This window comes from Coccidioides posadasii, chromosome 3 (assembly GCF_018416015.2).
Source record: "Coccidioides posadasii str. Silveira chromosome 3, complete sequence".
Taxonomy (NCBI): Eukaryota; Fungi; Ascomycota; class Eurotiomycetes; order Onygenales; family Onygenaceae; genus Coccidioides; species Coccidioides posadasii.
In genome coordinates this window covers 3,758,202-3,770,781 of record NC_089409.1, presented here as the reverse complement: position 1 = coordinate 3,770,781, position 12,580 = coordinate 3,758,202, and the positions used below count along the sequence as shown (strand labels likewise).

Sequence of the window (12,580 nt, the reverse complement as noted above, 5' to 3'; positions counted from 1 at the left end):
TGATGAGGAAATACAAGAACTTCTCGATTCTAGATATGGGCGAAGCGGATAATTACTGATGCAATTAATTAACAACATATAAAAGAGTGTTGTCATAAATAGAATGAAGTGTACTACTAATATACATTACAATATGTTATAATTAAAATTGAGTCCGAAAATCTCAGATGCGTAAAATAAACCTCCTGGAGTTTCTCTCTCTCATGCCTTCATGGACTTGACCACTCGTGGGAAGAACATCTCCACACCATTTTCCTCAATAGCGCTCAAGTATCCGGCAACGAGGGTGTCCATACCGTGTTCTTTCGCAAGTTGTATCCACTCAGCTAAAGGCAACTGCGAAAACGCAGCGCCACTGCCATCCTCCTCTTCCATGAATGCATCCATCGCATCCATCGGCATCTCCAGGTCCCCGGAATGGTGGAGATAGGTGATAGACGCTGGTGCAGCCTCTTTATCCGCTCGAGTCCTGAACACCTCTTCAACGATTGCGCTCGAAGCGTGGGCGGCTGTAACAAAATCCACATGGCCCTTCCAAAGCTTGGATCGAGGAGCCATCTTTGTAAGCAGAGAGTATTTCAGCACGCTATTCATTATGTCGAGGTCACCGGCGTCGTCACCAAGGATACTAGACGGGCGGTGAATCCACACCGGGAGACCGAACTTGGCGCTTATCTTTTCGAGAAACACTTCACTTGTCCACTTCGACGTCAAATAGCCGTCGTTGAAGGATGGCGGTGGTGGAGACAATGCTAACGAGACTTCTTCAAATGTTTCTGACTTGTTCAAGCGCCCAACTGTTGTCGTGGAGATATAATGGAATGGAATGTGGCGGCTTAGGGCAAGTTTGGCCAGCTCTTTAGTGGAGCCAACATTTGATGGCTTTAGGGATTGATACGTTTTGAGGAAGGAAACATCAGCTCCATTATGGATGATGGCATCGGCTTCATTGAAAATCGACCTAGCCACGTCCTCCGAAAGCCCGAGAAGGGGGTGACTAAGGTCACCTCTGTGAACGACCACCTTGCCAGGCTCACAAAATTCGTCGAGTTTGCTACCGGTTCGAACGGCGACGCAGTGAATCTTCTCCACGAAAGTTGATGTAAGGAGCTCCTGGAGAATCTCTTTACCCAAGAATCCAGTGGCGCCGGTGAGAACCACCACACGGGGTGGGTTGTTAGCTACGGTAATCGGAGATTCGATTTTTAAATATTCGGGAACCGATGTTTCTGCATCCCAGTTTATAACAGGGGATCCGATTCCCGGTAAGCTCCAGATTGCAGCAGCCATGGCACTGAGCGTGCTATTCTCAAAGAGATGAATCAAGGCCAAACTAATATCAAAGCGACGCTTAATGAGGTCCTGAACTTTGATCAGGAGCATAGAATTTCCGCCGATATTGAAAAAATCTGTGCTTCTGTCAATGTTATAGGAACGCAATACGTCCTTTGAAATGACTTCTTCCCAAATCTCTAGGAGCCCCGACTCGGTCTCATTAAGTTCAACAACGGCTCCGGATGTGCCGGATATACTGGCTAGAGGAAGCTCTCGAAGAGCGCGTCTGTCGACCTTTCCGTTCACGCTGAGCGGCATTGAATCAATGGAGACAATCATTGCTGGTTTCATGTACTGGGGAAGGGGAAGAGATGGGATTAAGCTTTTCAAGAATCCGGCCTTGTCAACGACGGTAGCTGCGGATGAGAATACGGCATGAGCTAACAACACCGGCGGATCTCCACGAGGTACAACGGCAACATCAGCCAGTTTCCCTTTGGCTGAATTTAGAATGGTTCTCTCAATATCCTGAGTTTCGATGCGAATCCCCCTCAGTTTAATTTGAGTATCCCCATCAATACGACCAAGAATCTCAAGCAGTCCATTTTCCTTTAATCTTCCTTTATCTCCTGATCGATATATCTTGTCTAAGCCATAAGATGCAAGCTGGCCGGAAGGGAAGGGATGAGAAACGAATTTCTTTGCAGTGAGAGATTCATCGTTGAGGTAACCTAAAGCCAAGCTTGCACTGCCAATGCAGATTTCCCCAGGGAATCCTGCAGGAACTGGATTCAGGTTCTCGTCTAGGATGACGATAGAGGTATTCGGGAGGGTATGGCCCACGGGGATACGGGTGCCCGCGGGTTCTATGATGGGTATTTCAAAGTTGTTTGACTCAAAGGTTATTTCGGTTGGACCATATGCATTGATCAGGCGTAAATGAGGAAGCGAGAGGTTTTGGAATTCGCTAACAAGCCTTTGAGGATATTGTTCCCCACAGGACATGGCGTATCTCCACTGCTTGCTGTTGATTAATTCAAATTTGCCATAGTTGATCCAGCTCAAATACTCCGAGGGCGTGGCTCCAGTATATGTGATATTTTCGCGTACAAGCAGTTGAGAAATTGCGAATGGGTCACCTCGTACTGATTTTGGGGCCACGACTAAAGTCCCGCCACGAGAGATGCAGAGAAGCGCTTGATAAATGGATAAATCGAAGCTTAGAGCGGTTTGCTGGAGGACAGTGCCTGGGGTTGAGACCATTGCAAACTCCATTCGATTCCGTAATCCTGCATGCGACATGACCACACCTTTGGGAACTCCCGTAGTCCCGCTTGTATAAAGTATCACGGCTGCATCTTCCGCACGAGCTGTGATTTCTATGCTTTCGCCTGAAAACTGACTGGAACAAGCGGAAATGTTGACAATAATCGTGCTCCTGAGCATTTCAAGGTCATTTATCCTGCCAGAGGTTTCGTTATGAATTAAGATCCCGGCTGGACGACAGTTCTCAATTATAGTATTCAATCGAGCTGAAGGTATATTTACGTCCAAAGGCACATAAATACCACCAACCCTTAAGATAGCCAGCAACGAACAGACCCAATCCAGCGTGGGCTCCTGGAGCACAGCAATCGGTGATTTCAGAGGTATGTTTGCTTTGATGAGTGCCAATGCTATTCCATTAACACGGTCAATCATCTGCTGATATGTCCACCAAATCCCCGAGGCGTCATTGAGAGCTATCGAATTTGGTTGTTTCATGGCAACTTGATCTATACGGTGTGCTAACGTTTCGGGCCATTCGGTATTGCGAATAGGGCCTATCAATTGTTAGTTTCAAAGAGTAAAATAAAAAGGATGACAAGCCATACCCTGACCAAGTTCCAGCCCTATGGCAATGTCATTGGCCGTAAATGGAGACATCGATTCTAGGGTTGCAGCTGGACTCGTCGAAAAATAGTCCAGCAGGTTGCAGTAGGCCTTAGCAAGGATTTTGGCATCGTTGTGAGAGTACAGTTGCTTTTGTACAATAAACATTACAAAGGGATTGCTTCCTGGGTTGTCAAATATATCCAAAGTAATGTCGTATGCGGTGCGACCAAAAGCGTACTCTTCCCCTTGGCCTTCCATGTCTCCCATGCGTCTTTGTTCTTTGACACCCTGGCGATAATTTATAAACGCTTGAAACAACGGACTGAATTCCGTCGACCTAGGCGTTTTCAGTTCTTCAAGTAAAACATCGAATGGTAGGCGAGAATGACCGATGGCCGAATACACTTTTCGACGAGTTTCCTTTAAGACCTCAGTGAAAGATTTGTTCTGACCGAGGTGGAAGCGGAGTGGAAGCAGATTCAAGTACATTCCCATGCTTCTCACCAGATGCGTTTCGTTTCGGTTAGCGTCCGCCATTCCAATACAGAGGTCATTCACCTCGAGAAGCCTAGACAATAGGACCGCATATGTTGCAAGGTAGAAGTGAAATACATTGACTTTATTCTTCCGACACATATCTTTGACTTGGGTAGCTAGTTCAGTACTGATGCGACAGTCTTCTCTATGGTGTTCGTATTTTTCGATGGGAGATCGATGTTTAGCAGATGAAAAAGGCAATAAGGGCAGAACTGACAAGTCGTCAGAGAGCTCTGATTTCCAATAGTTAAGCTCTGCATTCATTTGACCTTTCTTAAACTCCAACCGTTGCTGCTCAGAGAAATCAGAATACTGGAATACGGGCTGCGGAAGACGTTTGTGAGTGTATGCCATCTCCAATTCATCCAGGAAGACCTCAAGACTTGCGCCATCCATATTTATATGATGGTAGCCGATAATCATATAATTAACGGTGGGGGTTAAAGAGAGAAGTAGAACTCTCATGTTTTCTCCATGTTCAATATCGAAGACGTAATCCCGCATCGATTCGAACTCCACGGTAACTTGCTCTGGATTTTGTATTGTTTTCTTCTCCAGTAGAAGACGAGATTCTTTGAGGATGCCTTGCATAGGAGTCTCTCCATCTTTGGTAAAGAAACAGGTCCGCAATGCCTCGTGGCGGGAGCCTAACAGCTTGACAGCATTTTCCATGTCACTGACTCGGAGATACCCGCGCAATTGGACAGAAAATGTGATGTTGAAAGTGGTTTGGTCTTCCAGGTAGTGCCTTAAGAACCAAAATCTCGACTGACCAAAGGATATCGGTAACTGCTTTTGTAAATCATTTCCAGTAATGGATTCTGGTGACTCGGAGGGAGATGGAAATATATCATGTTGTTTCCGCACGTCAGTAGTCAATGAACTCATTGATTCCGGAGGATTAGAAGGAGAAGGAGAAGTCTGTGTCCCGTTTTCTGTCGAAATACTCCCGCTGGAGCTGGATGCATCCGTAGACATCGGCGTGGCTGTTTCAGGCTCTGCAGAGGTTTCAATAGGTAGAAGAGGGGATCCTTGCCGGAATGATGTTATCTCTGGAGGGAGCTTTTCAAGAGTGAAAGTCAAAAGATCTGCAATAGTCGCACTCCCAAGGATCTTAAGAACAGGCATGTCGAGTTCCAGTTCCTTTAAAAACCAAGACCTAATCTCAACGGCAACAAGAGAGTCAATCCCGAGCTCGTCAGCACTTTGATCAAGTACTTGGTGTCGAATGGATGTGTCTTCCAATTGAAGTTGGAGTGCGATTTGTAGTTTCGCGAGCAAGGCATCTGAGTAGGTGTTAGCTTCTGGCTCCGGAATAATATCATTAACTATGCTGACCTTTGATTATATCAAGCGCTTCTTCCTCGGACGCAGCTTCACGAAGTCTTATCATTACCGGAATAGCGGTATTTCCGCTGTTCTTCTTCAACCCATCCGATTTACCCAAATTGATGCAGTGTTGGAAGCGTGGGATATTCATCCAAGGAGCTGGCTCTTCTTCATTTGCGTTGATAACTCGCAAGCCAGTCACGATCTCCGGGTTAGCGTGAGAGTTAGGTCTGCCAGCTAATATCGCCTCAGCAATACATTGATGGAATCCGCGCTCGGACATCCATCTAAACCCCGCTTTATAAATTGCTGAGAAGACCGACTCAGTTACTTCCCTCATAACGTACCCGACGCCCATAACCGCACCAATATGTAAAACACAGCCTGCAAGACCTTTTCGGCGACGTTGAAAAGCCAGAGAGGTTCCAAACATATTGGCGGCACTATAGTTAGACTGGCCGCGGTTCCCAGCCACGGAGGTGAGTGACGAGAAGAATATGAAAAAGTCTAGGGTATCGTCTTGAAATAATTCATTCAAATGAATACTTCCCAAAACTTTCGGTTTAAGCACCTTGTTCATGCTTTCAAACGACATATCAAAGAATGATGTATCATCAAGAACCATAGCACCGTGCATGATACCCGCAATTGGCGGGAAGTCACGCCGGATCTCAGCAACTAGGGTTTCGACGGAAGTTTTGTCCGTAATATCACTATCCACAGTAAGTCTATATCCAACAAACCAAAAAAAAGGGACATACTTTGAATAAACCTTCACCCTCTCACCAATTGATTCCATCTCCGATAGCCACCTGGGATCAACTTTCGGGGTACGGCTAGTAAGGATGAGATTCCGGGCGCCATGATACGCCATCCAATCACACAAAGACTGCCCAAGGTCGCTGCTTAAACCGAAGAAAACATATGTCTTGTCTGCTGGGAAGTGCATTTGTTTGTCCACAGAAGCAAGTCTTACCGGAGTATCAACCGTATTGCTCCAGTTCACAACTGGCATTTCAGGTGTTGTTGACCGGGTAAGAATGTCTCCAATGTTCATGACAGGCCGGGAAACTTGCTTGCCAGAATGTAACTCAGATAATGCTCCGGCTGCTGCGCATTTAAATTGGTCCATTAATGGGATCTCTGTCGGTCGAGGCTCTAGCCCATTACGGGTCATGGTAGTTTGTAGGCATATTGGCGAGAGACAAGAAGCGATCAACAATCCAACTCGATCGCGGGGGTTTGAGAAATCCACAAAAGTTGAGATTCGTTGTGGTAGCAAGGCTTGAACTGAACGGCGCGGAGACATCGGATGTATTACGCGCCAGGACGTACCTGAATTAGAGGGATCGGAAGTTGCGAAGAAAATGGATAGGTCCTTTCCGGCGGCTCGGGCTTGGAATCTCGCCGCCAGAGTGACATCCGGTTTGTATAGAAGGACATTAGTATTGGGCGTGCAAACTGATAATATGTTATTGACCCGAATCTCAATATCCAATAGAGATAAGAGCCGGCCTTCTTTGTCCTTAACAGACGCGCAATCAATTAAATCTCTGGGATCAGCAGTGATGTACGAACCGTTCCTATCCGAGATTGACAGGACTGTCTTATCGGTTGAGGTATCAATTCCAATAATAGCATAAACCGGGGTTGCGAGCGGCAATAAAAGAGAATGGCTGACTTTCACAATGATTTCATTGCTTTGTGGCGTACAGCTTCCTTCTGTTAAATAATAAGCGCCGGCGGAATTGTTTAGGTAGACTGGCGTGATTTGAGGGTTTACCGCGTGGAGAATGGTGCGTTTTGACGCATTGTAGCGATGGTTTTGGGCCTTGTTTGGCATCAAACGTGGGATAACCAACCTACGGCCTTCGTATGCAAGCTCCTGTTCAATAGACCACAAAGCGTTGTCGTTCTGCCTGAAGTGCAATCTCAGCAGAGCTTCCACGAGAGCCTTGGCGTTTGGCTTTTCATTTATGTCTAGATCGAGAAATTGTAGCCGCAGGTCAGGAGCCTCCAAAGCCAGTGTGCGCCCAAATCCAACTGTCATATTCATGTAAGGCTCATCTGCCCTACAGCCTTGAGTCACCCACAGAAATACTCTCTGGTAATCAAATAATGTTTTGAGGCCGGCCATGATTTCCTCGGTAAAGTCTTTAAAGATTGGCTTGTCCAGTTCAGTAACGCTAAGGACAAAACTCGTGGGGGCAATATGCGCTGAGCTGACATCGTTGAGGGAGCGAATCTGACGGATCTGGATTGCCATAGGCGAGAGGAGTCGGCGAATCTCATCGATCAGAACAATTGTGCGCATAGTTTGGCCCCCTAGAATGACCAGCTCCCAGTCCTCGGACTGAAGGTACTGACTGGCATGTAACAATGGCTCCCGAAGAAATTCCACCTGGCTATCGACTGCTTGTGACACAAGAACGGAAATTGGCCGCGGCAAAATATCTGCTTCTGGAGTCATGGAATCAATGCCGGAGAATCCAGTCTTAAGAAGCACACGATGCCATTCAGTAGCCGAGACACATGGTGATAGTAAGCGGCCATCCGGCCGACCCAACCACCATCCTGGAAGTCCGCTCATGGCGAAACCAACTCTGATAACGTCGTTGCTTGTTACTTCGAGCATTATCAGATAACCTCCAGGACGCAAAAGCCGACGCGTATTTTCCATTGTCTGCTCGAGCTTGGCGGTAGCATGAAGAACCAAGGAGGCAATGATCAAATCATATGAATGCTCTGAAAAGCCTTGCTCAACGATATCTTTTTCGACATCCAAGGCTTTGAACACCATTTTCCCGGAATATTCAGTGAAGATATCTTGGGCAGCTTCGAAAAAGCCAGTCGAAATATCTGTGAATGTATAGGATGAGAACGCGTGATTGATTAGCGGTAAAATTGATTTCGTGGCTCCGCCTGTACCAGCACCTGAAATTCGATTAGTTAAATCAACGAATCTGTCTTGAATTCCATACCTATCTCAAGAATATCCATATGAGGGTAGCGATGCGCGACGTGGGAAACTGTTTTCGCGAGAAACTCCGTGTTTTCTCTGATACCGAGCGCATCCGTGTAATATCTATTTAAGAGATTGTCTTCAAGTAGATGCTGCAAGATATTTGTTTCACCGCGAATTGCAGATACCAAATTCTGACCAACGGTGTGATTAAGTTTGATCTCGATACTATCAGGGTACCTATGATAATGTATGAGCGTGTTCGTAAGACACAAGTAAAGAAATGGTCATTCTCACCTATCTAGTATAGCAGATATGTCCTCCCAAGTGTCGTTCAGCCATTCCTTTCTGATATACGGCTGTCGTCCTTTCCGAGTTTGTGCGAGAACGCTCTCGAAAAATTCGAAAAGAGCCTTATGGTGCCACTCGATACCATTTCTATCTTCTGGTTTAATCCCGCTTACGATCTTTTGCATATAGTATGCCGAGATGCGCTCCAAGCACCACGCTAATTCGTAGTCTTCCGTCGTTGCGCGCCTGGTTGTTGCCAGCTCCGCATCCGGAGATGCCGGTCCCCAGATATGTTCTGATAGCATTTGGCGATCATATTGCGGGCCTCCTTCGGAAAATGGGACAACGGTAACGCCTTCGACTTGTATTGCCATAGACCGCTCATCAGCACCAAATATATCGACATCGCCTAATATGCCACTGGACGTTAAAGGATTCTCCATAATATGAGAATCAACGGGCAGCAAATTTCCAGGAGCCATGCTTTCTTGGCACAGGGAGACATCGATTCGAATGTTTTTAATTCTCGTTGGCACATACAGCTGTTCCAGGCTTCCATCATTTGGCCACCAATAGGCAAGAAAGATTGACTGGAAGGCAGCATCGAGTAGCGCTGGGTGCACGAGTAAAACCTCATGGGGTTCCTGTGATGGGACAGTCACGGTTGCGGACCCAATGTCCAGTTTTCTTTTCATAGAGCCTAGAGACCTAAAATCGCCGCTGTATCCATAACCCAAATCATCAAGCGACTGATAAAATTGATCTTTGGGAACGGGAATCATATTTGGTCGCTCTGGGCCCCGAGCGGGCAACAAATTTGACCGCGGGTCACCGGTAGTCACCACAATTGTCCCGGTGGCTAAGCTCGACAAAGCATCTGCTTCCTGATTTGTGCACGCATGATAGCTGAATGAAGCAGAAAAATTACCCTCTTCTCTTGATATGTTGAAAAGGGTAAACAAAGTCTCAATTCCGGATTCATTATCGTCAAAAGTCAATGGGCGCCCGATAACGAAATTGCTAACCTCGATGATAGAGGTTGGCAAATTGCCCGCAAGGGAGAGCGCAGCTTCAATCGCTGTAGAGATATACCCTGCGGCAGGGAATACCATCTGTCCCTGTAACTGATGACCATGGATCCATGACAATTCACTTGGTTTCAAAAGATTGCGCCAGCGTATCTCTTCTTTAATACCGTCAGGTAATCTGGTCCCCAGAAGCGGATGATGCACCGTACTGCGTAGTCGGTGTGCTCTAGAAATACGAGATTCATGCCAATAAACTCGATCATGGTCCCAGGTATAAGTCGGCAACCCTTTCAATAGCTGTCGATCCTCGTTTGCAAAAAGGATATTGTCATATCGGTTAAAGTCAACGAGAGATGGAGCGAAATGGGTCCAAATATATCCAAGGGAGTTTGCTAAAGCGGTCACGTCATCAGAGCCTCGACTCAGTGGACTAGTGTAAGGCAACCCCGATCCGTATATATCCTGCAGCGTTTGGAGAGCAGGCCCTTTCAAAGCTGGGTGCGGTCCGATTTCGATCGCAAGGTTAAAAGGGCCCTCGTTCTCTGTAGCCGCCGCTATTGCTTGAGAAAACAGAACAGGTTTAACCATATTATCTTTCCAATAAGTCCCCAGTAATTCATCGCATGCTTGCATCCGTCTACCTTGGAAGGTACTTGAAAACCAAGCACATTCGTTCTCCGGCTCGTGAAGTTGGATTTGTGAGCTATGGAGCGCTTCAACATACGGACTGCTGCATGGGAACATGTGATGTGAATGGTAAGCCTTATCAACTTTTAGAAGTCTGGCAAACTTCTTTTCATCTTCGAAGATAACTTTGGCATACGACATGGCATCGGCATCTCCCGAAAGAGTAACGCTGGAGGAGGAATTGCAAGCAGCAACGCAAAGCCGGCCTTCAAACATCTCGGAGTCGCAAAGATCCTTTGCATCTTCGTACGATGTTCCAACAGCCATCATAGCACCAGGTTGGTCGGTTCCCGCGAGCGATGTAAAATGACCTCGGTAGAACGCTACTTTGATAGCGGCATCGCGCGATATAATCCCCGCGGCATAGGCCGCAGCTATTTCTCCGGAAGAATGACCGACAACAGCTTTAAACTTGATGCCAACATTATATAACAGCTCGACCAAAAGAAGCTGAATAGCAGTGCACAGCGGTTGTGATATTAAAGCTTCATCAAGCCGTGAGTTTGAAGAATCGGCTTCTAGTTCGTCCAGAATGGACCAACCCGGGCGATCAGGCTCAGGCAAACTTTGGAGGACGTGGTCAAGGCCCGCAATAAAGTCCCAAGCATATTGAGATTTTGAAATTAATTGACGTCCCATTGTCGCCCATTGAGCACCCTGGCCGGTAAATATCCCAAGTATGCGAGGCGGACTGTTGGACGGGCGAATGCCAACCCCAGATCCCGGATGAGAATTGTCTGCGGCGGTCTCCAGGTGTGTGTCGATGGCCGAAATAAGGTCGCCAATGGATGTCGCCGCGAAGGCAACCCTCACAGCAAGTTCTGATCTTCTGTGTAAAGTATAGGAAAGGTCTCTGAGGTTCAAGTTTGGATAAGATTTTAAATACGTAGAGTAAGCGACAAGCATCTTCTGCAGTGCCTGATCAGTTGCAGCCGAAAATACAAAAGGTGTGAACGAAATGGGACCGTGTTCGCCCTTTGGTGGACGGACAAAGCTCTCAACAATAGCGTGAGCATTTGTCCCGCCGAAACCGAAACTGTTGACACTAGCTCTCCGAGGACCCGTTATTTTAGGCCACGGTTTTGCAACTGTAGCTATCTCGAGGTTATTGTAGAATGGTTCAACAGCAGGACTGAGAGTATTGAAGAGCATATTAGGCGGAATAATACCGTGTTGTACGGCGAGAGAGGCCTTGATAAGGCCAGCAACCCCTGCAGTGCCTTCCGTGTGGCCAATAACCGTTTTCACGGAGCCGACGTACAACAGGTCCTCATTGTCCTGAGCTTTTCCCTCGGGTCCGAAAAAAGCTTTACTAATAGCCTCCGCTTCCTATGAGTCGTTAGTACGCTGTTATCGAATGACGACAATGGAAACATACACGAGCATCACCTGCTGTGGTTCCAGTACCATGAGCTTCGAAATACTGACAGCGGTCCTCTCTGTTGCAGGGATTCAGCCCTGCTTTTGCATACGTTTGAGCAATCAAATCCATTTGCGCAAGCTCATTGGGCATAGTAATTCCCTTTGTCCGACCATCTTGATTGACGCCCGTTTCACGAATAATGCACTCAATATGGTCACCGTCTTCTAATGCCCGACTAAGCCTCTTCAGAATTACTGCAGCAACTCCATCTCCTCTGGCATAACCATCGGCATCAGCATCCCACATTCGAGATCGGCTACCCGGAGAAAGCATTTTAAGTTTGGCTTCGCCGATGTAGAGCTCGGGAGTCAGGATAAGATTCGCGCCAGCGGCAACAGCGAGATCAGATTCTCCACTCCGCAAAAGTTGGACGGCCTGGTGTACAGCAACCAAACTGGAAGAGCAAGCTGTGTCGATAGTCATACATGGACCATGCCAGTTGAAAAAGTAAGAGATACGGTTGGATACGATGCTTCGTGCAGTCCCAGTTGGCAGATAAGTCGGTGCCGTATTTATGTCGCGCTGGAGGTGATCAATATAGTCCTCGCACATCAAACCAACATAGACACCAGTTTGGGAGCCGGAAAGGCCCTCAATTGATAATCCTGCCGCCTCAAGAGACTCGTAGACCGTTTCCAATAGCAGGCGTTGTTGAGGATCAATCGAATGGGCCTCGACTGGTTTGATGTTGAAAAACCCTGCATCGAAAAAACGGTGGTCCTCCTGAAGCAAGTAGGATTGCTTGACATTCGAGGTTCCATGGTGCATCCCATTGGGGTGATAGAACCCATCAGGATTGAATCTCTCGCTAGGAATATTGGTGAGAAGATCATGAGGCTTTCGCAGAAAGTCCCAGAATTTCGAGGGAGTATTCAAAGAACCCGGGAAACGGCAGGCGCTTCCGATGACGGCGATAGGTTCTTCACCTTTAGGGAGAGGTACGCTCCCCATAGTTGAGTGCGAGATACTGTGCCACTGCGGTGAAGGAGAGAAGTCGATGGCGTCCAGTTGAATGGACCTTTTGATTGCAAGTAATACCAAACAAAACCCGCACCAACTGTCTATAATCGGCCAATAATACTACCCATAAAATGATTGAAAAGATGAAGCCTTTAAAGCCGAGCCATATATTCCACACCGGTTGTCATGTACATTTTTAAATAAAACTTGAAC

The 12,580-nt window shown here is 47.0% G+C and overlaps 1 protein-coding gene across 1 annotated transcript; it reads right to left on the bottom strand.

Annotated features, from left to right (window-relative positions):
- Positions 1-187: 187 nt before the first annotated feature.
- Positions 188-12,358, bottom strand: D8B26_006144 (putative Hybrid PKS-NRPS biosynthetic cluster; the record flags this gene model as incomplete). The annotated part of the gene is made up of 7 exons (XM_066125098.1): positions 188-3,098; positions 3,150-4,973; positions 5,026-5,729; positions 5,778-7,950; positions 7,998-8,218; positions 8,276-11,313; positions 11,363-12,358. The coding sequence occupies 7 exons, from the start codon at positions 12,356-12,358 to the stop codon at positions 202-204; spliced, it is 11,853 nt and encodes a 3,950-aa protein (XP_065981179.1). The 3' UTR covers positions 188-201.
- Positions 12,359-12,580: the final 222 nt, after the last annotated feature.